Source organism: Mustela putorius, unplaced genomic scaffold (genome assembly GCF_011764305.1).
Source record: "Mustela putorius furo isolate JIRA1106 unplaced genomic scaffold, ASM1176430v1.1 tig00000549_pilon_pilon_pilon, whole genome shotgun sequence".
Lineage (NCBI taxonomy): Eukaryota > Metazoa > Chordata > Mammalia > Carnivora > Mustelidae > Mustela > Mustela putorius.
The window spans coordinates 271,637-299,025 of NW_025421411.1; the positions used below are offsets into that span (position 1 = coordinate 271,637).

The window sequence follows — 27,389 nt, forward strand, 5'->3', positions numbered from 1 at the left end:
TATGACAGGGAGTGGAGGGGATAAGGCCTCTGTTCTGACTCATAAAATACAAGAAACAGATCATATAGACACACTTAAGTCAACACAGTGAAGGCAGCAGGAGGCCAACAAGACTAGGTTTCTGAGCTTATATTAGTCATTCAGCAATTCACTGTGAGGGCACACAGTGCCTACGTCTACAAATCCTGGGTGCAATTCTGGAACCTTTCCTCAGGGGTCACCTAAAGAATGTATAAGTCAACACCTGTAGAACAGCAGTTGGTTAACTAGTTCAGTAAGGGAACAGTTAGTAAATATTTTATTTGGAGAACATATAGCCTTTCTCTGCTATAACTATTAAAATGGCCCATTACAGCACATTAGGTATATCTATGAACAAGTAATAGTTAATTTTAAAAACAAGGAGCAGGACAGATTTGCCCCACAAGCTATAGTTGGAATACTCATGCTGTAGACTGATTTGCAATATAAAAACATGCAACATGGCAGCTTATTAAGAGCACAGAAACTAGAATCAGACATCCTGGATACAAATCCCAACTCAACAACTTCCTGAGTCTATGACCTTGGAAAAATCATTAAATCTTTCTAAGCCTCAGTTATACCTCTGTAAAGTTGATATTATAGTATCTGTTAATAGGGCTTTTATGAAAAGTGGAATAAAATTAATCATATGAACTATTTAACACAAAGTTTGACAAAAAGTAAATTCCAGAAAATAAGTTATCATTTCAAATTTTAATAAAGAAATTAATCTAAATTTTCCTTTCTTATTCTTAGAAAACAAGTTGTACTAATTCATGCAAAAAAAAAGAATATTTCAAGGATCTTGGTTCTAGTTATATTACTAAAGAAAACATAGATAATCTTGGACAAGTCATTTTGCCTTTATGGGACTCAATTACTTTACCTATAAAATGCAGAAGTTGATTTAGAGTTACCATTTTTCAAAATTATTTTTTGAAAAAAATTATTTCCCTAGAAAGAATGTTATAATAAGCCCTCACTATCTATAGAAGGTGAAGGTGGAGATTTCCTAGTGGGAATAAGAGAAAGAAAATGGGCAGGCTAAGGCAATTTAGGGACCTGCCCATTTATATGGCTGCCCCCTCAGACAAGGTGGTTAGCCATGGAGCACCAGCAAGTAATCTTTCTCACTCTAAAGGCACATTTGAGAAGCACAAGACCAGAATGTACTTAAAAGTCCTTTAAGTCTCGGGGCACCTAGGTGGTTCAGTGGGTGAAGCCTCTGCCTTTGGCTCAGGTAGTGACCTTGGGGTCCTAGGATCAAGCCCTGCATCAGGCTTTCTGCTCAGCAGGGAGCCTGCTTACCCCTCTCTCTCTGCCTGCCTCTCAGCCTACTTGTGATCTCTCTCTCTCTCTCTCTGGAAAATAAATAAATAAAATATTTTTAAAAAAGTCATTTAAGTTTCAAAACACAAAAGCAACCTAATGAATAGGAAAATATATTTACAAATGATATATCCAATAAGAATTTAATATCCAAGTAAGGCTGGTTTGGTGTTGGCAAATTCTTTTAGATTGTGTTTGGCCTGGAAGCTTTTTACCTCTCCTTCTATTTTCAATGACAGCCTAGCTGAATATAGTATTCTTGACCCAACATTTTTCTTGTTTGGTGCTTTGAATATATCATGCCAATCCTTTTTGGCCTGCCAGGTGTCTGTGGATAGGTCTGCTGTCAATCTAATATTTCTACCTTTGTAGTTTATAGGTCTCTTTTCCCGAGGTGCTTTCAGGATTTTCTCTTTGTCTCTGAGACTTGTAAGCTTTACTATTGGATGATGAAGTGTTGACCTATGTTTATTGATTTTGAGGGGGCTCACTGTGCCTCCCGGATTTTGATGCTTGCTTCCTTCCCCAAATTAGGGAAATTCTCTGCTATAATTTCTTCAATATACCTTCTTTCCCCTCCCTTTCTTCTTCTTCTTCTGGGATCCCAATTATTCTAATATATTTTTTTTCTTATGGCATCACTTATCTCTCAATTTCTCCCTGCCTGATAGAGTAGTTGTTTCACTCTCTTTTTCTCAGATTCCTTATTCTCCATCATTTGGTATCACTAATTCTCTCTTCTGCCTCATTTATACTAGCAGTAGGAGCCTCAGTTTTTTATTGCACCTCATTAATAACTTTTTTGATTTCTACTTGGTTGTATTTTTTTTCTTTTATTTCTCCCAAAATCGCTTTTATTTTTCCAGAATGGGATTCCCTTGAATATTCTATGCTTTTTTCAAGCCCAGATAGTATCTTTATAATCATCATTCTGGACTCTAGTTCTGACATCTTACTAATATCTGTATCAATTAGGTCCCCTGCTGTCGATACTGCCTCTTCGTTTTTCTGTTCTGTTATGTTTTGTTTTCGGTGAGTTTTCCAGCCTTGTTATTTTGTCCAGACAAGAATAGATGAATGAGAGAGCAAAGTTTTAAAAGGGTAACAACAACGACCTCAGAAAAAATATATTTACCAAATCAGAAGGGACCCAAACCTGGGGAAAGAAGAAAGGAAAAAAAAAAAAAATATATATATATATGAGTAGTAGGCTGGTTAATAGAACAGAGCCACACACTTGATTTGGGTTAATTTTGATCTGTTGGAAGAATCTGCCTCCCATAATTTTAAAGAAGGAAAAACTTATATATATTTATATGTATACATATATATGTGCAAGGGTAAACATATACGTGTACATACACATATGTATGTTATGTTTAAAATTGATGAAAGGATAGACTATGACTCAAAAGATGAAAATTAAAAAAAACATTTTTGAAAAGGAATTGATAAGTTGGTTGATTTAAAAAAATGAGAATGTTGGTGTGCCTGGATTGCTCAGTGGGTTAAAACCTCTGCCTTCAGCTTAGGTCATGATTCCAGGGTCCTGGGATCGAGCCCCACATCAGGCTCTCTCTTCAGTGGGGAGCGTGCTTCCTTCTCTCTCTCTGCCTACTTGTGATCTCTGTCTGTCAAATGAATAAATACTATATATATATATATATATATATATATTTTTTTTTTTTTTTTTTTTTTAATGAGAATGTGATTAGGCTGGACATTAGAACAAAGCCATATGCTAGATTTCAGGAATATTTCTGGCTGTTGGAAGAAACTATCCCAAAATTTTAAAGAAAGAAATCTTACATGTATATAAAAATAAGGTTAAATACAATGAAGGGATAGAATGTGACTATAAAAATGAAAATTAAAAAACAAATTTTTAAAAGGCATTGATATGATAAAATGGTTAAAATAGGAATGAGGAAAAAATAGACAAAGGAAAAATGAGGAAAATTTTAAAAATTTAGCTTTGAAAGACAAAAGAATTATGAGGTGGGGGGACACATAAGTTCTATGTAACTGTATTCCCCAACCACTGGTGTTTTGCGGTTTTCATTGATCAGTAAATTTGGTCTTAGCTGGATGTTTTTACTGATATTATGGGGGGGGGTGGGGCATTGCAGTGGCTGTCAAATATTTTTGCACAATGCGGAATTGCACTTCCCTTGCCAGGGGCCAGACTAAACAATTTGCTCAAGTTTGCTCTCAGTAGATTTTGTTCCCCGAATGCTTTCTGTATAGCTTTGGAGGACAAGAATGAAGATGGCAGCCTCCCAATCTCTGACCCAGAGGAGCCAAGAGCTCAAGGTCCTACTCCTCAGTGCATCCTCAGGGAAAAACAATCACTCTTGTATCCATGTTCTCTCACCACACTCTGTGGTAAGCCAGCCTGTGACCAAGTGTTTCTATCTCTGGCACATGGTCCCACTTGGAATCTCCAATCCCAGCAGATTCCTGCAGTGTGCTCCTGCACTGCCCCTCCTGGTGGAGAAGGGAGAGGAGTCTCCCTGTATCTTCCACTTGTGGGGTCCCTTCTTGAAGAGTGGTCTGAAGGTGCCTCATATCATGGTTTAAGGTAATCCTGAGCTGAGTGCCCACTCCTTAGCTCAATCTCTGCAGCTGGCTTCCCCACTCCAAGACTTGGCTGTTTGCCATACTCAGGCACCCCTCGTCTTTCTGTGACCCTGCTGACCCTGAGACCAACAGTCCCAGTGAGGGCTTCACCCCCTGATTAACCTCTGGAGCAATGTCCCTCAGTGGAACTCACTTCTAAAACTTCTGATTTTGTGCTCTGCTGATTTACCATTTGCCAGGACCCGGCCCCTCCCCAACCATGGTCTATCATTCAGTATATTGCCTCAGATTCACTTTTCCACAGGTCCTTCCTTCCAGAAAGCAGATGCTTTCCTGTTCATAGAATTGCTTCTATTCTTTTCTTTGATCTCCCATTGAATTTGTAGGTGTTCAGAATGGTTTGATAACTGTCTAACTGAATTTCTGAGACAAGACAAAAGTTAGGTCTCCTACTCCTCTGCCGTCTTGCTCCTCCCCCTCCCTATCCCCAATATTTTGAAATAATAGTTAACATCTCTTAAGCTTTTACTGTTTTTCAGGCACTGTCCTAAGCTCTTTATATATTTTAATTTTTTTTAGTCATCATTATTGTGTCTGAACTTGGTACTATGATTATGTCCATTTTACAGATGGGGAAATTATGCTTAAAGTAGTTAAGTAACTGGTTCAAATTCCCACAGATTTTTAAGTAACAATATGGGCATTTAATCACGTCATCCGAGCTCTAACATTTGTGACCTTAACAGCTATACCATAAGATCTCATATATATAGCAAGATGATGCAAAGTCAGGCCATATAGACTGGGATTTAATCACTTAAAAAGAGTCAGTTCATATTTGATTTTTTCCCCATTACTATATATTAGGTTGAACTGTGTGAAATTGATTTTTTTTGGAGGTTAAAAGTGGTCAAATATTAGCATTTTAAATGTTTTTTTTACAGTTTTTTGTTTATTTATTTGAGATATCGAAAGACACACACACAGAAATAGAGAGAAAGAGAGAGGGAGAAAGCAGGGGAAGGAGCAGAGGGAGAGGGAGAAGCAGACTCCCCACTGAGCAGGGAGCCCAATACAAGGGTCAATCTCAGGACCCTGGGATCACGACCCAAGCCAAAGGCAGGCACTTAACTGACTAAGCCACCCAGGTGCCCCAATTTTATGTGCCTTAATTTAATGCTTCCCATTGTCTAAAAGTTAGACTCTAACCTTCTGTGTTTTGGTCAGTACAATCTCGTTTTCTCTTCTTTTTTTGCTTTAAACAAAAATCGTCATTTTTAGCCAGCTTCTTCTGGAAAAGAACTCTCCAGAGGTTTAAAGATGGTGGCAAAATTATGAGTCTTTCTCTTCTTCCTTCCCAGAGTAGCTTCCAGCTTCCTAAATTCTGACAAGAACCGCATAGGGAGCAGTTACAAGAAAACCATTTACAAGGAATACAGAGATGGCACATACATGGATGAAATGGTCCAGCCAGCTTGGTTGGGTTTCTTGGGACCAGTGTTGCAGGCTGAGGTGGGAGATGTCATCCTTATCCACCTGAAGAATTTTGCCTCTCGCCCCTACACCATACACCCCCATGGCGTTTTCTATGAAAAGGACTCAGAAGGTAAATCAGACCACCCTTTCTTTCTCCCTTTCACAATAAATACTGCATTTCTTTTACTAACATTTAAGAGAGAGGAGCTAGGAATGAAAATAGACTTTTTTCCTCTTTATTGATCTGAGGTGGCAGGGTCATTCCCAGAAAAACTGATAACTAATGTTATCACTTCTGCTGTTCATATGTTGTGGTTCTGGACAAGTCACTTCCCCTCTCTGGGCCTCGTATTTTTCATTAGGTATATGGAGATTCAATCTGTCTTTTATCATGAAGAATTACTTGAATGACATTTCCATAAAATAATTGGCTGTTCTTTGGAAAGAAGAGAGTGTGCTGTGAATATAAAGGGACACTATTCCAGTATCGTGTCTTCTGAAAGGTCCATTTCTTTTTCTTAAGAGCAGTTTACTAATATGTATCTCACACCCAGTGGCCTATAATAATGACACAACAGTGAGTGACTAATGTATAAAGGGAATCCAGGTTTTGACCAGCCCACTAATTCCTGTATAGCCTTGGACAAGTTAGTTTTCCTATTTTATCCTCCATAAAAAGGGTAAGTGGACCAAATGATTATTAAGTTGGTTTCATGTTTTTTAATTTAAAGTCTACTATAGTTAACGTATAGTGTTGTATTAGTTTCAGAAAAACAATACAGTGATTCAACAATTCCATACCTCAACTGGTGCTCATCACAAGTTCCCTCCTCAATTTTTATCACCTATTTCACACATCTCCCTACCCACCTCCCCTCTGGTAATCGTCAGTTTGTTCCCTGTAGCTAAGAGGTTTATAGCTATTTCTTGGTTTGTCTTTATTTTTCCCATTTGCTCATTTGATCTATGTCTTAAATTCTACATGTAAGTGAAATTATATGGTATTTTTCTTTCTCTGACTGACATATTTTGCTTAACATAATACTCTCTAGCTCCACTCACGTCTTTGCAAATGGCAATATTTCATTCTTTTGTATGACTAAATTATATTCCATTGTATATATATACACCTTACCCTTATCCGTTCATCAATGGATAGACACTTAGCTTGCTTCCATAATTTGGCTATTGTAAATCATGTCATAAACATAGGGGTGTTGGTAGCCCCTCCAAATTGGTATTTTGTATTTTAGAGGGTAAATACCTATTGGTGTAATTGCTGGATCATAGAGTAGTTCTATTTTTAATGTTAGGAGGAACTTAATTTGGCTTTAGATTACAGGGTGATGGATATTAAGGATGGCTCGGGTTGTGATGTGCACTGGGCATTATACATTACTAATGAATCATTGGACACTACATCAAAACCTAATGTGGCTAACTGAACATTATATATATATATGTGTGTGTGTGTGTGTGTGTGTGTGTGTGTATACATACATATATATATATATATATATATATAATCTTTTTTTTTTTTAATATATATTTTTATCCCCAGGGGTACAGGTCTGTGAATTACCAGGTTTACACACTTCACAGCACTCACCAAAGCGCATACCCTCCCCAATGTCCATAATCCCACCCCGTTCTCCCAAACCCCCTCCCCCCAGCAACCCTCAGTTTGTTTAGTGAGATTAAGAGTCACTTATGGTTTGTCTCCCTCCCAATCCCATCTTGTTTCATTGATTCTTCTCCTACCCACATAAGCCCCCATGTTGCATCACCACTTCCTCATATCAGGGAGATCATATGATAGTTGTCTTTCTCTGCTTGACTTATTTCGCTAAGCATGATAAGCTCTAGTTCCATCCATGTTGTCGCAAATGGCAAGATTTCATTTCTTTTGATGGCTGCATAGTATTCCATTGTGTATATATACCACATCTTCTTGATCCATTCATCTGTTGATGGACATCTAGGTTCTTTCCATAGTTTGGCTATTGTGGACATTGCTGCTATAAACATTCGGGTGCATGTGTCCCTTTGGATCACTACATTTGTATCTTTAGGGTAAATACCCAATAGTGCAATTGCTGGGTCATAGGGCAGTTCTATTTTCAACATTTTGAGGAACCTCCATGCTGTTTTCCAGAGTGGCTGCACCAGCTTGCATTCCCACCAACAGTGTAGGAGGGTTCCCCTTTCTCCGCATCCTCGCCAGCATCTGTCATTTCCTGACTTGTTGATTTTAGCCATTCTGACTGGTGTGCGGTGATATCTCATTGTGGTTTTGATTTGTATTTCCCTGATGCCGAGTGATATGGAGCACTTTTTCATGTGTCTGTTGGCCATCTGGATGTCTTCTTTGCAGAAATGTCTGTTCATGTCCTCTGCCCATTTCTTGATTGGATTATTTGTTCTTTGGGTGTTGAGTTTGCTAAGTTCTTTATAGATTCTGGACACTAGTCCTTTATCTGATATGTCGTTTGCAAATATCTTCTCCCATTCTGTCAGTTGTCTTTTGATTTTGTTAACTGTTTCCTTTGCTGTGCAAAAGCTTTTGATCTTGATGAAATCCCAATAGTTCATTTTTGCCCTTGCTTCCCTTGCCTTTTGCGTTGCTCCTAGGAAGATGTTGCTGCGGCAGAGGTCGAAGAGGTTGCTGCCCGTGTTCTCCTCAAGGATTTTGATGGATTCCTTTTGCACATTGAGGTCCTTCAACCACTTTGAGTCTATTTTTGTGTGTGGTGTAAGGAAATGCTCCAATTTCATTTTTCTGCATGTGGCTGTCCAATTTTCCCAGCACCATTTATTGAAGAGGCTGTCTTTTTTCCATTGGACATTCTTTCCTGCTTTGTCAAAGATTAGTTGACCATAGAGTTGAGGGTCTATTTCTGGGCTCTCTATTCTGTTCCATTGATCTATGTGTCTGTTTTTGTGCCAGTACCATGCTGTCTTGATGATGACAGCTTTGTAATAGAGCTTGAAGTCCGGAATTGTGATGCCACCAACGTTGGCTTTCTTTTTCAATATCCCTTTGGCTATTCGAGGTCTTTTCTGGTTCCATATAAATTTTAGCATTATTTGTTCCATTTCTTTGAAAAAAGATGGATGGTACTTTGATAGGAATTGCATTAAATGTGTAGATTGCTTTAGGTAGCATAGACATTTTCACAATATTTATTCTTCCAATCCAGGAGCATGGAACATTTTTCCATTTCTTTGTGTCTTCCTCAATTTCTTTCATGAGTACGTTATAGTTTTCTGAGTATAGATTCTGTGTCTCTTTGGTTAGGTTTATTCCTAGGTATCTTATGGTTTTGGATGCAATTGTAAATGGGATTGACTCCTTAATATCTCTTTCTTCTGTCTTGCTGTTGGTGTAGAGAAATGCAACTGATTTCTGTGCATTGATTTTATATCCTGACACTTTACTGAATTCCTGTATAAGTTCTAGCAGTTTTGGAGTGGAGTCTTTTGGGTTTTCCACATATAGTATCATATCATCTGCGAAGAGTGATAATTTGACTTCTTCTTTGCTGATTTGGATGCCTTTAATTTCCTTTTGTTGTCTGATTGCTGAGGCTAGGACCTCTAGTACTATGTTGAATAGCAGTGGTGATAATGGACATCCCTGACGTGTTCCTGACCTTAGCGGAAAAGCTTTCAGTTTTTCTCCATTGAGAATGATATTTGCGGTGGGTTTTTCATAGATGGCTTTGATGATATTGAGGTATGTGCCCTCTATCCCTACACTTTGAAGAGTTTTGATCAGGAAGGGATGCTGTACTTTGTCAAATGCTTTTTCAGCATCTATTGAGAGTATCATATGGTTCTTGTTCTTTCTTTTATTGATGTGTTGTATCACATTGACTGATTTGCGGATGTTGAACCAACCTTGCAGCCCTGGAATAAATCCCACTTGGTCGTGGTGAATAATCTTTTTAATGTACTGTTGAATCCTATTGGCTAGTATTTTGTTGAGTATTTTCGCATCTGTGTTCATCGAGGATATCGGTCTATAGCTCTCTTTTTTGGTGGGATCCTTGTCTGGTTTTGGGATCAACGTGATGCTGGCCTCATAAAATGAGTTTGGAAGTTTTCCTTCCATTTCTATTTTTTGCAACAGTTTCAGGAGAATAGGAATTAGTTCTTCTTTAAATGTTTGGTAGAATTCCCCCGGAAAGCCGTCTGGCCCTGGGCTTTTGTTTGTTTGGAGATTTTTAATGACTGTTTCAAACTCCTTACTGGTTATGGGTCTGTTCAGGCTTTCTATTTCTTCCTGGTTGAGTTGTGGTAGTTTATATGTTTCTAGGAATGCATCCATTTCTTCCAGATTGTCAAATTTATTGCTGTAGAGTTGCTCATAGTATGTTCTTATAATAGTTTGTATTTCTTTGGTGTTAGTTGTGATCTCTCCTCTTTCATTCATGATTTTATTTATTTGGGTCCTTTCTTTTTTCTTTTTGATAAGTCGGGCCAGGGGTTTATCAATTTTATTAATTCTTTCAAAGAACCAGCTCCTAGTTTCGTTGATTTGTTCTATTGTTTTTTTGGTTTCTATTTCATTGATTTCTGCTCTGATCTTTATGATTTGTCTTCTCCTGCTGGGCTTAGGGTTTCTTTCTTGTTCTTTCTCCAGCTCCTTTAGGTGTAGGGTTAGGTTGTGTACCTGAGACCTTTCTTGTTTCTTGAGAAAGGCTTGTACCGCTATATATTTTCCTCTCAGGACTGCCTTTGTTGTGTCCCACAGATTTTGAACCGTTGTATTTTCATTATCATTTCTTTCCATGATTTTTTTCAATTCTTCTTTAATTTCCCGGTTGGCCCTTTCATTCTTTAGAAGGATACTGTTTAGTCTCCATGTATTTGGGTTCTTTCCAAACTTCCTTTTGTGGTTGAGTTCTAGCTTTAGAGCATTGTGGTCTGAAAATATGCAGGGAATGATCCCAATCTTTTGATACCGGTTGAGTCCTGATTTAGGACCGAGGATGTGATCTATTCTGGATAATGTTCCATGTGCACTAGAGAAGAATGTGTATTCTGTTGCTTTGGGATGAAATATTCTGAATATATCTGTGATGTCCATCTGGTCCAGTGTGTCGTTTAAGGCCTTTATTTCCTTGCTGATCTTTTGCTTGGATGACCTGTCCATTTCAGTGAGGGGAGTGTTAAAGTCCCCTACTATCATTGTATTATTGTTGATGTGTTTCTTTGATTTTGTTATTAATTGGTTTATATAGTTGGCTGCTCCCACGTTGGGGGCATAGATATTTAAAATTGTTAGATCTTCTTGTTGGACAGACCCTTTGAGTATGATATAGTGTCCTTCCTCATCTCTTATTATAGTCTTTGGCTTAAAATCTAATTGATCTGATATAAGGATTGACACTCCTGCTTTCTTCTGATGTCCATTAGCATGGTAAATTCTTTTCCACCCCCTCACTTTAAATCTGGAGGTGTCTTCGGGCTTAAAATGAGTTTCCTGTAGGCAACATATAGATGGGTTTTGGTTTTTTATCCATTCTGATAGCCTGTGTCTTTTGACAGGGGCATTTAGCCCATTCACATTCAGGGTAACTATTGAGAGATATGAATTTAGTGCCATTGTATTGCCTGTAAGGTGATGTTACTGTATATGGTCTCTGTTCCTTTCTGATCTACCACTTGTAGGCTCTCTCTTTGCTTAGAGGACCCCTTTCAATATTTCCTGTAGAGCTGGTTTGGTATTTGCAAATTCTTTCAGTTTTTGTTTGTCCTGGAAGCTTTTAATCTCTCCTTCTATTTTCAATGATAGCCTAGCCGGATATAGTATTCTTGGCTGCATGTTTTCTCGTTTAGTGCTCTGAAAATATCATGCCAGCTCTTTCTGGCCTGCCAGGTCTCTGTGGATAAGTCAGCTGCCAATCTAATATTTTTACCATTGTATGTTACAGACTTCTTTTCCCGGGCTGCTTTCAGGATTTTCTCTTGGTCACTAAGACTTGTAAATTTTACTATTAGGTGACGGGGTGTCAGCCTATTCTTATTGATTTTGAGGGGCGTTCTCTGAACCTCCTGAATTTTGATGCTCATTCCCTTTGCCATATTGGGGAAATTCTCCCCAATAATTCTCTCCAGTATACCTTCTGCTCCCCTCTCTCTTTCTTCTTCTTCTGGAGTCCCAATTATTCTAATGTTGTTTCGTCTTATGGTGTCACTTATCTCTCGAATTCTCCCCTCGTGGTCCAGTAGCTGTTTGTCCCTCTTTTGCTCAGCTTCTTTATTTTCTGTCATTTGGTCTTCTATATCACTAATTCTTTCTTCTGCCTCATTTATCCTAGCAGTGAGAGCCTCCATTTTTGATTGCACCTCATTAATAGCTTTTTTTATTTCAACTTGGATTTTAGTTCCGTCGTATTTTAGATTTTAGTTCTTTTATTTCTCCAGAAAGGGCTTTTATATCTCTCGAGAGGGTTTCTCTAATATCGTCCATGCCTTTTTCGAGCCCGGCTAGAACCTTGAGAATTGTCATTCTGAACTCTAGATCTGACATATTACCAATGTCTGTATTGATTAGGTCCCTAGCCTTCGGTACTGCCTCTTGTTCTTTTTTTGGTGTTGAATTTTTACGTCTTGTCATTTTGTCCAGATAAGAGTAAATGAAGGGGCAAGTAAAATACTAAAAGGTTGGCAACAACCCCAGGAAAATATGCTTTAACCAAATTAGAAGAGATCCAAAATTGTGATTGGGGAGAAAGGGGATAAAAAGAGGTTCAAAAAGGAAGAAAGAAAAAAAAAAGAAAAAAGAAAAAAAAGAAAAGAAAAGAATTTTTTAAAAAAGAAAACACCTAAGAAAAATGTAAAAAAGAAAAAATATATATATTAGATAAACTAGTAAAAAATCGTTAAAAAAGAAAAAGGTATCAGTTAAAAAAAAAATTTACCCGAAGGCGAGAATAAAAAAAAAAAAAAAAGAAAAAAAAAAAAGAAAAAGAAAAAATTAAGTTAACTGCAAGACTAAAAAAAAATCACAGGAAAAAAAGCCATGAGTTCCGTGCTTGGCTTTCTCCTCCTCTGGAATTCTGCTGCTCTCCTTGGTATTGAAACCGCACTCCTTGGTAGGTGAACTTGGTCTCCGCTGGATTTCTTGTTGATCTTCTGGGGGAGGGGCCTGTTGTAGTGATTCTCAAGTGTCTTTGCCCCAGGCGACATTACACCGCCCTTACCCGGGGCCTGGGTGAGTAATCTGCTCGGGTTTGCTTTCGGGAGCTTTTGTTCCCTGAGTGCTTTCCGTAGAGTTCCGGAGGACGGGAATACAAATGGCGGCCTCATGGTCTCCGGCCGGGAGGAGCCGAGAGCCCAGGGCCCCACTCCTCAGTGCGCCCTCAGAGAACAGCGCCCAGTTACTCCCGTCTGCCTGACCTCCGGCCGTGCTCCGAGCTCACCGAGCCTGCGACCGGTTCAAGGTAACACCGAGCTGTGAGCTTACTGTCGGCTCTGTCTCTGTAGCCGGCTTTCCCGTTCCAATAGCCGCAAGCTCTGCGACACTCAGACACCCCCGATCCTTCTGTGACCCTGCGGGACCTGAGGCCACGCTGACCCCGCGTGGGCTTCACCCCGGTTTAGCCTCTGGAGCGATGTCCCTCAGCAGAACAGACTTTTAAAAGTCCTGATTTTGTGCGCGGTTGCTCCGCCGCTTGCCGGGAGCCGGCCCCTCCCCCTGGTGTCTATCTTCCCGTCGCTTTGGATTCACTTCTCCGCCAGTCTTACCTTTCAGAAAGTGGTTGTTTTTCTGTTTCCAGAATTGCTGTTCTTCTTCTCTTCGATCTGCCGATGGATTTTCAGGTGTTTGCAATCTTTAGATAAGCTATCTAGCTGATCTCCGGCTAGCTGAAGCAGTCTCAGCTTGCTACTTCTCCGCCATCTTGACTCCTCTCCCTATATATATAATCTTTTAAAAAGATTGAAATTCTGGGTGGGCCAGGCCGAAGCGCGCCGCCATGCTGGCTGCAAAGCAGCAGTTCTCCGGAGCCAGCTGGCGCTCCAGGTAGCAGCCACACAGCCCCAGCGCCTCAGTCACCTGCAGGTAGCTGGGGGCCTCCAGCGTGACTTCCACCGTGTCCATGGACAGCGGCAGCCAGGCCGTATAAATGAAATCCAGCAAGCGCTGCAGGCCGGCCGCCAACGTAACGTGTATGTGGATCATGCTGGCCCTGGATTCCCGGGTGTGGCTCTTGAACAGAGCCCTGAAGTAGTCGCTGGAACATGCGAGCAGAGCAGCGACCTATGCGCCCGGAACTCGGTGCCCTCAGCATCCAGCATCATGTCGCACAGGAAGCCCTCAGCGCACAGGGCCTGATAGCCGGAGGAGGACTTTGAAAAGTCTGTTCCACTGAGGGACATCGCTCCAGAGGCTAAACCAGGGCAAAGCTCACGTGGGGTCAGCGTGGCCTCAGGTCCCATAGGGCAGAAGGATTGGAGGTGTCTGAGTGTCGCAGACCTTGCAGGTATTGGAATGGAAAAGCCGGCTACAGAGACAGAGCTGACAGTAAGCTCACAGCTCGGTGTTACCTTGAACAGGCCACAGGCTCAGTGAGCTCGGAGCACAGCCGGAGGTCAGGCAGACCGGAGTTACTGGGCGCTGTTCTCTGAGGATGCACTGAGGAGTGGGGCCCCGGGCTCTCGGCTCCTCTGAGCCAGAGACCAGGAGGCCGCCATTTGTATTCCCATCCTCTGGAACTCTACGGAAAGCGCTCAGGGAACAAAAGCTCCTGAAAGCAAATACCCGAGCCGATACTCAGCCCGGCCCCTGGTAAGGGTGGTGAAATTCTGCCTGTGGCAAAGACACTTGAGAGTCACTACAACAGGCCCCTCCCCCAGAAGATTAACAAGAAATCCAGCCAAGACCAAGTTCACCTACCAAGGAGTGCAGTTTAATAACAAGGAGAGCAGCAGAATTCCAGAGGAGGAGAAAGCAAAGCACGGAACTCATGGCTATCTCCCTGTGATTTTTTAGTCTTGAAGTTATTTTTGTCTTTTCATTTTTATTCTCTTCTTCTGCTAATTTTTTTAACCTTTACCCTTTTCTTTTTTAACGTTTTTTAACTAGTTTATGTAATATATATATATATTTTTTCTTTTTTATACTTTTCTTTATTTGTTTTCTTGTTTTAATTCTTTTTTTTTTTCTTTCTTTTTCTCTCTTTCTTTTTGAACCCCTTTTTATTCCCTTTCTCCCCCCTCACGATTTGGGATCTCTTCTGATTTGGTTAAAGCATATTTTCCTATGGTTGTTGCCACCCTTTTAGTATTTTACTTGCTCCTTCATATACTCTTACCTGGACAAAATGACAAGGCGGAAAAATTTACCACCAAAAAAAAAAAAAAAAAAAAGTACAAGATGCAGTACTGAACGCTAGGGACCTAATCAATACAGACATTGGTAATATGTCAGATCTAGAGTTCAGAATGACAATTCTCAAGGTTCTACATGGGCTCGAAAAAGGCATGGAAGATATTAGAGAAACCCTATCTGGAGATATAAAATCTCTTTCTGGAGAAATAAAAGAAATAAAATCTAACCAAGTTGAAATCAAAAAAGCTATTAATGAGGTGCAATCAAAAACGGAGGCTCTCACTGCTAGGATAAATGAGGCAGAAGAAAGAATTAGTGATATAGAAGACCAAATGACAGAGAATAGGGAGCTGAGCAAAAGAGGAACAAACAGCTACTGGACCACGAGGGGAGAATTTGAGAGATAAGTGACACCATAAGATGAAACAACATTAGAATAATTGGGATTCCAGAAGAAGAAGAAAGAGAAAGGGGAGCAGAAGGTATACTGGAGAGAATTATTGGGGAGAATTTCCCCAATATGGCAAAGGGAATGAGCATGAAAATTCAGGAGGTTCAGAGAATGCCCCTCAAAAGCAATAAGAATAGGCCCACACCCCATCACCTAACAGTAAAATTTACAAGCCTTAGTGACAAAGAGAGAATCCTGAGAGCAGCCCAGGAAAAGAAGTCTGTATCATAAAATGGTAAAAATATTAGATTGGCAGCTGACTTATCCACGGAGACCTGGCAGGCAAGAAAGAGCTGGCATGATGTTTTCAGAGCACTAAACGAGAAAATCATGCGGACAAGAATACTATATCCGGCTAGGCTATCATTGAAAATAGGAGAGAGTAAAAGCTTCCAGGACAAACAACAACTGAAAGAATTTGCAAACACCAAGCCAGCTCTACAGGAAATATTGAAAGGGGTCCTATAAGCAGAGAGAGAGCCTACAAGTGGTAGATCAGAAAGGAACAGAGACAATATACAGTAACAGGACCCTTACAGGCAAAATAATGGCAATAAATTCATATCTCTCTATAGTTACCCTGAATGGTAATGGGCTAAATGCCCCAATCTAAAGACACAGAGTATCAGAATGGATAAAAAACCAAAACCCATCTATATGTTGCCTCCAAGAAACACATTTTAAGCCTGAAGACACCTCCAGATTGAAAGTGAGTGGGTGGAAAAGAATTTATCATTCTAATGGACATCAGAAGAAAGCAGGATTGGCAATCCTTATATCAGATCAATTAGATTTTAAGCCAAAGACTATAATAAGAGATGAGGAAGGCCACTATATCATACTCAAAGGGTCTGTCCAACAAGAAGATCTAACAATTTTAAATATCTATGCCCACAACGTGGGAGCAGCCAAATATATAAACCAATTAATAACAAAATCAAAGAAACACATCAACAATAATACAATGATAGTAGGGGACTTTAACACTCCCCTCACTGAAATGGACAGATCATCCAAGCAAAAGATCAGCAAGGAAATTAAGGCCTTAAACGACACACTGGACCAGATGGACATCACAAATATATTCAGAACATTCCATCCCATATCAACAGAATACACATTTTTCTCTAGTGCACATGGAACATTCATCAGAATATTCAAATCACAGTCAATCACATCCTCGGTCCTAAGTCAGGACTCAACTGGTATCAAAAGATTGGAATCATTCCCTGCATATTTTCAGACCACAATGCTCTGAAGCTAGAACTCAACCACAAGAGGAAGTTTGGAAAGAACACAAATACATGGAGACTAAACAGCATCCTTCTAAAGAATGAATGGGTCAACCAGGAAATTAAAGAAAAATTGAAAAAAATCATGGAAACAAATGATTCAAAATCTGTGGGACACAACAAAGGCAGTCCTGAGAGGAAGATATAAAGCGGTACAAGCCTTTCTCAAGAAACAAGAAAGGTCTCAGGTACACAACCTAACCCTACACCTAAAGGAGCTGGAGAAAGAACAGGAAAGAAACCCTAAGCCCAGCAGGAGAAGAGAAATCATAAAGATCAGAGCAGAAATCAATGAAATAGAAACCAAAAAAACAATACAGCAAATCAACGAAACTAGGAGCTGGTTCTTTGAAAGAATTAATAAAATTGATAAACCCTTGGCCAGACTTATCAAAAAGAAAAGAGAAAGGACCCAAATAAATAAAATCATGAATGCAAGAGGAGAGATCACAACTAACACCAAAGAAATACAAACTATTATAAGAACATACTATGAGAAATTCTACGCCAATAAATTTGAAAATCTGGAAGAAGTGCATGCATTGCTAGAAACATATAAACTACCACAACTCAACCAGGAAGAAATAGAAAGCCTGAACAGACCCATAACCAGGAAGGAGATTGAAACAGTCCTTAAAAATCTCCAAACAAACAAAAGCCCAGGGCCAGATGGCTTTCCGGGGGAATTCTACCAAACATATAAAGAAGAACTAATTCCTATTCTCCTGAAACTGTTCCAAAAAATAGAAATGGAAGGATAACTTCCAAACTCATTTTATGAGGCCAGCATCACCTTGATCCCAAAACCAGACAAGGATCCCATCAAAAAAGAGAGCTATAAACCAATATCCTTGATGAACAGAGATGCGAAAATTCTCACCAAAATACTAGTCAATAGGATTCAACAGTACATTAAAAGGATTATTCACCACGACCAAGTTGGATTTATTCCAGGGCTGCAAGGTTGGTTCAACATCCGCAAATCAGTCAATGTGATACAGCACATCATTAAAAGAAAGAACAAGAGCCATATGATACTCTCAATAGATGCTGAAAAAGCATTTGACAAAGTGCAGCATCCCTTCGTGATCAAAACTCTTCAAAGTGTAGGGATAGAGGGCACATACCTCAATATCATCAAAGCCATCTATGAAAAACCCACCGCAAATATCATTCTCAATGGAGAAAAACTGAAAGCTTTTCCGCTAAGGTCAGGAACACGGCAGGGATGTCCATTATCACCACTGCTATTCAACATAGTACTAGAAGTCCTAGCCTCAGCAATCAGACAACAAAAGGAAATTAAAAGCATCCAAATCGGTAAAGAAGAAGTCAAGTTATCACTCTTCGCAGGTGATATGATACTATATGAGGAAAACCCAAAAGACTCCACTCCAAAACTGCTAGAACTTGTCCAGCAATTCAGTAAAGTGTCAGGATATAAAATCAATGCACAGAAATCAGTTGCATTTCTCTACACCAACAACAAGACAGAAGAAAGAGAAATTAAGGAGTCAATCCCATTTACAATTGCACCCCAAACCATAAGATACCTAGGAATAAACCTAACCAAAGAGGCACAGAATCTATACTCAGAAATCTATAACGTACTCATGAAAGAAATTGAGGAAGACACAAAGAAATGGAAAAATGTTCCATGCTCCTGGATTGGAAGAATAAATATTGTGAAAATGTCTATGCTACCTAAAGCAATCTACACATTTAATTCCATTCCTATCAAAGTATCATCCATCTTTTTCAAAGAAATGGAACAAATAATTCTAAAATTTATATGGAACCAGAAAAGACCTCGAATACCCAAGGGGATATTAAAAAAGAAAGCCAAAGTTGGTGGTATCACCATTCCAGCCTACAGGCTCTATTACAAAGCTATCATCATCAAGACAGCATGGTACTGGCACAAAAACAGACAAATAGATCAATGGAACAGAATAGAGAGCCCAGAAATAGACCCTCAACTCTATGGTCAACTAATCTTCGACAAAGCTGGAAAGAATGTCCAATGGAAAAAAGACAGCCTCTTCAATAAATGGTGCTGGGAAAATTGGACAGCCACATGCAGAAAAATGAAATTGGACCATTTCCTTACACCACACACAGAAATAGACTCAAAATGGATGAAGCACCTCAATGTGCAAAAGGAATCCATCAAAACCCTTGAGGAGAACACAGGCAGCAACCTCTGCGACCTCAGCCGCAGCAACATCTTCCTAGGAACATCGCCAAAGGCAAGGGAAGCAAGGGCAAAAATGAACTATTGGGATTTCATCAAGATCAAAGCTTTTGCACAGCAAAGGAAACAGTTAACAAAATCAAAAGACAACTGACAGAATGGGAGAAGATATTTGTATACGACATATCAGATAAAGGACTAGTGTCCAAAATCTATAAAGAACTTAGCAAACTCAACACCCAAAGAACAAATAATCTAATCAAGAAATGGGCAGAGGACATGAGCAGAAATTTCTTCAAAGAAGACATCCAGATGGCAACAGACACATGAAAAAGTGCTCCATATCACTTGGCATCAGGGAAATAGAAATCACAACCACAATGAGATATCACCTCACACCAGTCAGAATGGCTAAAATCAACAAGTCAGGAAATGACAGATGCTGGCAAGGATGCGGAGAAAGGAGAACCCTTCTACACTGTTAGTGGGAATGCAAGCTGGTGTAACCACTCTGGAAAACAGCATGGAGGGAGGTTCCTCCAAATGTTGAAAATAGAACTGCCCTATGACCCAGCAATTGCACTACTCGGTATTTACCCTAAAGATACAAATGTAGTGATCCAAAGGGGCACGTGCACCCGAATGTTTATAGCAGCAACATCCACAGTAGCCAAACTATGGAAAGAACCTAGATGTCCATCAACAGATGAATGGATCAAGAAGATGTGGTATATATACACAATGGAATACTATGCAGCCATCAAAAGAAATGAAATCTTGCCATTTGCGACAACATGGATGGAACTAGAGCGTATCATGCTTAGCGAAATAAGTCAAGCAGAGACAGACAACTATCATATGATCTCCCTGATATGAGGAAGTGGTGATGCAACATGGGGGCTTAAGTGGGTAGGAGAAGAATCAATGAAACAAGATGGGATTGGGGGGGAGACAAACCATAATGGACTCAATCCCCAAAACAAACTGAGGTTTGCTGGGGGGAGGGGGGTTGGGAGAAGAGGGGTGGGGTTATGGACATTGGGGAGGATATGTGCTTTGGTGAGTGCTGTGAAGTGTGTAAACCTGGCGATTCACAGACCTGTACCCCTGGGGATAAAAATCTATGTTTATAAAAAATAAAAAAAAAATATTGAAATTCTGTAATTGCTTTCTGTTTTCCAAAGTGAGTGCTTGATGGGGGGGGGGGTCTGTTTTCTTCCTCACTTCTGTGCCACTGGTTTTATACTAGGATACTACTGGATCAGGCTGTGACGCACTTTCCATGGCCATGGCTCCTTCTCCAATGGTTGTCACCTTTCTGCCCATTGTTGATGTGAGGTCTGGGATTCTTCAGCTGCATATTACCTGAATGTGTATCCTCAGGTTGTGAGGGCCACTGTCCCATATGTCAGCCCTCTCTTGGCTTCTATATATGCCAGGCTCCCTCTCACTCACCCTGAGACTGGGCATGCACAATTTCATTTTCTAGGCTCTTTATACCCAGATGGCTCCTCTGGTCGGTTAAAAGCTGATGACTCTGTTCCTCCGGGAGGCAGTCACATTTACAACTGGACCATCCCAGAAGGACATGCACCCACTGATGCTGACCCAGCATGCCTCACCTGGATCTACCATTCTCATGTAGATGCTCCACGAGACATTGCAACTGGCCTCATTGGACCCCTTATCACATGTAAAAGAGGTACAGGCCTCACAGGGATCTATTGAGATGCAGTGTGGGATATCTACAGGAAAAAGTGATGTAGCTGAATCACTTACATACTAAACAGCAACCTGAAGGGATGTTAATTCAGTGCCCTTGTTTATTAGCAGGAATAAACCCTGCTAAATGTTTTCCACTATTTTCCCTACTTCATTACCTTTTAAAAATTTTGATAGTTTCTCAATTTCATTTTAAAACCTCGAGGTAGTAATTATGAGAGTCAAATCACAGAAACAAAGTGTGTGATAGGAGTTTAAGTATGGTTTGGATCAAAAGTGTAGCCATCGGGATCAGGAGAGTACTGGGGAACTTCGTTGGACATATGGTATGTTTAAGTATTGTCAGACCTGGAAGACCTGGGTGTTGTAGGAGAATGGTTAGATTAAGGCCCTGGGTTGAAGATACAGGCAGGTATGGTGGGTGGAAATTATTCTAGGTCCTATACATCCAATCTTCAAGTCCTAGGCTCAACTGAATTGTGTTTAACTGGGATAATAGAAATTAGGGGCAGAAGACCTTATCTGCTTTTCTGTTGACAAAAGACTCCTAAGGCCCCATCTTTCTATTTACTTTCATGAGTACCCCTTGAAGGTTGCTGGTACTAGGGAGAGAAGGTTCTCAAAAGCACATTTCTTACTTACTCTAGGTACTCTAGATGAGAATTCCCCTCGACAGCGGAAGGATGTGGATAATGATTTCTTCCTGTTCTTCAGTGTGGTAGATGAGAACCTTAGCTGGCATATTGATGAGAACATTGTCGCTTACTGCTCAGATCCTACCTCAGTAGACAAAGAAGATGCAGCCTTTCAGGAAAGCAATAGGATGCACGGTGAGCTGGGAGAGGGTGGCCACGCCATGACAGTAAAGACTGATGGAAGGTTTACATTGGGCCTAGCATTTGGTGGGTACTTCCATATATCTCATAAGAACTAAAAGTAGTAGGTACCTCTTTCCTGTTTTTAGCCCTCACAGGAACTAGGTACTAGTTAAGTACTAGGTAAATTTTCCTTGTTTTTCCTATGAGGAAATTGAGGCTCCAGGATTACAGAGCAGAAAAAAAAATGCACAGCTAAAATTCCAACACTGGTCTGTCTCACTGCAGAGAGGTGCTCTTGCCATTAGGTATCTTGCCTAGGTTATTGATTTCAAAGTCATGTACTTTATTCCCAGTCCCTCAGGGTGAAGGTTGCCCCCTGATATAGTTAGTCAGTACTTCTTTGTCCTATAAAGTTTGGGATAAATACCATCTTTTGGGGGGAAAATTGTTGGCTGTAAGGAAGTTGTTTACTGCAATTAAATTTAAAACAAACTAAAGACACAAAAGCCTTGAGGCATGGGTAGATAACTGATTTTAGTAGTACAAACAAATTGATTTTATTTTTTGTTTAATTAAGAAAGAAATTTATGTCCCTTTGGTGCCAGAGATGGTCTCAAAGCCAGGCAATCCCATAGGAAGGTGAAAAGTCAGAGGGAAGATGTAAAGGATGGTTTCAACAGTTCCAACTTCTCTGGGATTTTACGCAAATTACCTTTGATAACCATGGTAATTAGCTAACTTGAAAATTATCCTATGGAAATTTCAGAAGGAAATTGGCCTGGAAGGGAAGAATAACTTGCAAAACAAACCCCATTCATTAGAAAGCTTCCTCATATTGCTGAATTGGAATCTTGGTTCTACTACTTAGCTCTGTGGCCTTGGGAGAGAAGTAAATTCACTTCTCTGCGCCTTGGTTGTCTCACTCTTTGCTTGAGATCAATGATATCTGCCTATTTTACCAGGCTGTTTAGGAGATTTTAAATTAAATAAGGTATATAGTCAGTACAGTAGGTTTTTTAATAAAATTCATCTGAATGGATGGCAGATGGCAAATCTCCCATCTCCTAACTCTGGTATTTTCTTTGCATTTTCCTTTGTAGCAATCAATGGCTTTGTCTTTGGGAACTTACCAGATCTAAGCATGTGTACACAGAAGCGTGTGGCATGGCACTTATTTGGCATGGGCAATGAAGTAGATGTCCACACAGCTTTCTTTCATGGGCAGATACTGACCATCCGGGGCCACCGCACTGATGTGGCTCACATCTTTCCAGCCACCTTTGTGACTGCTGAGATGGTGCCTCAGGAACCTGGCACATGGTTGATTAGCTGTCAAGTGAACAGTCACTTGCAAGGTGAGATCCAACATATTTGACACTTGAAGTATAGAACGGAGATGGCATTAATAATCATCAGGAGCTGAAGCCATAAGATAGGTCTTTCAGATGAGCCAGCTAGACATAAAGGATGAAATATTAGATTGCAATTTGGGGACCTAGCCAGATTTCCCCAGGATCAGCCATTAACTTGCAGGGCGACCTCAGGAACATTTCTCTGGGTTTTATCTCCCTCATCTCTAACATAAGATGGTATAGAGATGGATAATCAGATTTTTAAATTGTTCTTCTTTGCTCAGAATGCTTAGGAATTAAGACCTGGAGGTATTTGCTGCTAATTAAATGGAGGGAAGGAGAGACTGAAGAAGATGAAGCCTTCTTTGGGAGATCATAGAGTCTTGTGGGCAAATAGTGACACTCTAGTTGGGACCCAATAGTAATAGGGGCAGAAGGTTTGTGTTTTGACAGTGAAAATTGTTGAAGTAATGGCATAGTGCATCTAGGAACCTCAGAGGAGAGGCAGAATGTATGAGACAATGAAAAGAACACTAGGCAAGAGATTAGAAGATTTGAGTTATTATCTCAGCTCTCTGAAAACCTTACTGTATGACTTTGTATAAGTCCCTTCCCATGTATAAGCCTCATTTGCCACACCTGTAAAATGAGGGGTTTGGTCTAAATAATCACTAAGACCCTTGTTAGCTCTTAATTTCTAGAATTATTTGATATACAATAAATTAGGTAGGTGTCAGGAAAGTACTATGCATATATGAAAATAGATTTGAGTAGGGATTTGAGGTAAGGAGTTGTAGACTAGTAGGATAATGAGTCCGTGGTGGTAGGTTTGAACAACAGAGGCCACTTACCCATGCTCCATGATCCAGGGCTCTCCCTTGGTCCTAAAGATACCTGGGTAAGAGGGTATGAATGAATATAAATGGGGGTTAGGGGTGCAGCACAATAGTGAAACAAATATGGGTCTTAGGGTTTGCCAGATAAGCCTGAATTCAAATCTTCATTCTACCAGTGGTTTAATTAACTTTGGTAACTCATATAGCTTCTCTGAAAGAAGAAAATGTGCTTTTAAATTTGGCTTTAAAAAATAGGAGATTAAGCCTCAGTTTCACCACTGACTAGTCGTTTAAATTTGGGCAAGTTATTTAACCTCTCTGATCTTTTGCTTTCTTCATCTGCAAGAGGGGACATTAAAAGTCTATTTCACATGATGGTTATGAGGATTGAAGGATATATAAAGCACCTGGCTCAAGGCTTGGCATGTAGCACATATTTAACAAAAGAATGATATTATTTTTTCCTCCTTTTTTAACCTCAAATTTCTAATTTGCAATTTTCAAATTTTCTTTGGATGATGTGAGACTCAAACGTCTCACCTCAAATAGTATTCTTGAATGACCTACGTAAGTTGCCAAGAAAATACAAGGCAGTATCATCTATTATCCCCATGCCTTGATGTACATTTTTCCACATTTGGAGGTACTATTTAGAATGCAAATCTTCCTGACATTCCCAAGTCTGAAGTTTCATCGCCACGTATAGAAGTTGTTCCATTATTTGGGGAGCTTCCCACTTTACTTACTCCTTAACTTACTCCCTTTCCTTACTCCCCCTTTTTAAAATGTGGTGCTTCTACCAGTCCAGTGTGATAGACATCCCTATTCTCTCATTTATTACAAAACAGGGGTTAAAGTTCAACTCTAGGGAGTGACTGGCCAAAAGTCCTACAGAAATTGATAACAATTAGACTGGAACCCAAGTGTTCTGAGTTCAAACGCTACAATTGTTGCTACAAAGTAAGCCTTTTGCAGAAGCAGGAATGACGATCTGGTAAATGAGTCAGTTGTGGTTAGCAGGTAAAGGTACTTGAATTCTCACATAGCCTCCCTTTCTCTTAGCTAGGTTCTTGAGGAGTGAGAGAAAGTGGCCTAGTGAAATGTGGGAGGGAAAAACATTAGAATGGAAAAGATGGGTCATCTGGCTACAAAACCTGTTGGGTGGAATGGAGCCAGCCTTGATGTTTTTCCTCCAGATGGCATGCAAGCACTCTACAAGGTCAAATATTGCTCCATGACCTCTCCTATGAACCAACTCACAGGCAAAGTTCGGCAGTACTTCATTGAGGCCCATGAGATTCTATGGAACTATGGCCCAATGGGGCATGATGGGAGTACTGGGAAGAATTTGAGGGAACCGGGCAGGTAAGAGACAGTGAGCTTCCTCCCCCTCCCTTGGGCCCAGCCCAACACCTATTAATTACTACCTCTCAAATCTCTCACTTCACTTGGGTGTTGCAATCATTGTCTGCTTGGACTTGTATAACAACTGTTAGCCAAATTCTTGTGGTCCCCCAGAGAGTGTGCTCTTGAATTTCTGTAGGGTTACGTCATATCCTCAGCAAAGGGTTCAAGCACAGTTTGAGATAGCTTCTGCTATGATCCCAGGCTTCATTAAGAAAATAAGACCCAAAAGAAACCAGAAGAGTTGAAAGGCATTTATCCAACTCTCCTTTATTTTACTCATTGTTTACCTCATTTCCCCTTCCTTACTTTTCTATAATATGAAAGAGGCATTTGATCAGGAGTATAAAAAGCATTCAGAGAAATATAGGAAGAGCAGGAGCAACCTGCCTTGTAGCCATTCCATTATCATCCTTTTAGAGTTATTTCTCCAAATTTTCCTGTCTCATCCATTACTCAGATGTAGGCAAAATAAGGTAGAAGATTAGTTCCCTATTCAGACACTAGGTCTTAAGTTATAATGACTCACTGGGCTCTCAATGATTTGTGGTCTTTTACAGAAGAGGTACTTAGTAAAAGACTAGGAGAATTTGGGGAGGAATATTCTAGGGAACCCATCATATTTATTCTTCCAGTAAGAAATAATGGGATGAATCTGAGGAAACCATAAGCAAATAAGGACTTGGGTCTCAGCATAGCTTCTAGAAATCTCCCAACTGCGCTTGCTAATTTATCAGGCTTTCATTTTGAAATGAAGAATATTTTTTAAAAGATTTTATTTATTTATTTGAGTGATACAGAGAAAGAAAGCACAAGCAGAAGGAGGGGCAGAAGGAGGGGGAAAAGCAGACCGCTGGCTGAGTGCAGAGCCAGACACAAGACTCAATCCCAGGACCCTGAGATCATGACCCGAACTGAAATCGGTTGCTTAATTGACTGACCCACCCAGGTGCCCTGAAATGAAATATATATATATATATATATATATATATATATATATATATATATATTTTTTTTTTTTTTAAATTAAGGCGAGAAATGATCTTGACTACTTGAGGATGATTAGGACAGACGTAAGGCTGTTTCACTTCAGAGGGCAGAACTGGTCCCATTGTCTGAAATTTACAAGAGAAGATTTTAGCCTACTATAAAAAAGAACTCCAACCATTAAAACTATCCAACAGTAAGAGGGATTGCTTTCTCCGAAATAAAGTCCCTTGACTTTTAAAAAATTCAAGACTTGACAATTTCTCCACATCCTTGAGACTCTGTGTATTTCTTATTAGTGGTGCCATCAAAGGAGATATCTTCATTGGGTGGAATTTAACCTGGAGGATCTCTGAGGTTCTTCCTAAATATCTATAACTTGATGAGACTGAGGATGAGATGGGGATCTATTTGAGACACAATTAAGTCATGTAACATTTGCTTTTTTTTATATGCCAGTGGCTCAGATAAATTCTTCCAGAAGAGTTCCAGTCGGATTGGGGGCACTTACTGGAAAGTCCGATATGAAGCCTTCCAAGATGAGACATTTCAGGAAAAGGTGGAGCTGGAGGAAAATAAGCATCTTGGAATCCTGGGTGAGGAATATTTAACTTATGAAATTCATTGACTGGAACCTGAGAACTGGAGAGGGTTTAGAAACTGGAGCCTGGGGGTACCTCAGAGGTACACTTGAAACAGGCATCTCTCAAACTGAGTTCCGAGGGATAAGTGTTTGGTGGAAAAAAGCGGCTGTGAGTCTGAGTGTGTTTGCCAAATACTAGGTTAAATGTGGTCAAATAGTATTCTTTGCTGCAGAGCTTCTCAGAGACTTGTATTTATTTTTGTTCATCAAAAATATCCAAGATGGGAATAGAGTATGTAAAATTTATCATATTTAATTACTGAAACTTTAATCAGTGAGCATCTTTTGGTAGCACTGCTATACAGATTTCACTTTTAGAAGGGCTTCTTCAGGTGTATTTCTGAAAATCTATTTAATGCAGTAAGATTGTCCAGGTTCTTGGCAATATGAGGCCAGGAACAGATCGACATTATATGCAGACATGCTTGCTGTAGTGAGGGATGCAGTACAAAGCTTAAAACCTGGTGTTGGATAAGGTTCCCAGCAGCACAGATTTGTGTAAAGCACAGTATTGAAAAGATAGAGCAAAGTTTCGTGTGGTTTAGCCACTTGGTAGAGCCAGGAAGTAAAATACATTAGATGGAAGAAAATTTTGGCAATGGAAGTAATGTAATTGGCATGTTCTGGGAATAAGTGTGTGACAGTGATTCTAGGAGATCTGAACATGGACAATAGGCCTTACATCTTCCAGGCAGGAAGATATAAAGAGCAGAAAACCACTTTGGGAAAGATGGCAGACAGTGACTATTAAGCTATCATTAGCTGGTTTACAGTATGAGTCTCAGTATTTTTTTATTCTTCAATATTTTTATTGGGGCAAAATACACATAACATAAAATTTACCATCTTAACCATTTTAGTGTACACTCCAGTGGCATTAAATACCTTCATAATGTTGTGTAACTATCACCACCATCCATCTTTATAACTCTTTCCATTTT

General features: G+C 39.9%; 1 protein-coding gene across 1 annotated transcript in view; it reads left to right on the forward strand.

Moving 5' to 3' along the window:
* Nucleotides 1-3,777: 3,777 nt before the first annotated feature.
* Nucleotides 3,778-27,389, forward strand: part of LOC123392385 (hephaestin-like) — a 37,671-nt gene continuing 14,059 nt past the window's right edge. The window contains exons 1-7 of the mRNA XM_045081221.1: nucleotides 3,778-3,881; nucleotides 5,295-5,539; nucleotides 20,176-20,388; nucleotides 21,056-21,238; nucleotides 22,327-22,581; nucleotides 24,611-24,779; nucleotides 26,265-26,401. Of these exons, the coding sequence (XP_044937156.1) occupies nucleotides 3,778-3,881; nucleotides 5,295-5,539; nucleotides 20,176-20,388; nucleotides 21,056-21,238; nucleotides 22,327-22,581; nucleotides 24,611-24,779; nucleotides 26,265-26,401 (1,306 nt within the window). The remainder of the gene's footprint in view (nucleotides 3,882-5,294; nucleotides 5,540-20,175; nucleotides 20,389-21,055; nucleotides 21,239-22,326; nucleotides 22,582-24,610; nucleotides 24,780-26,264; nucleotides 26,402-27,389) is intronic.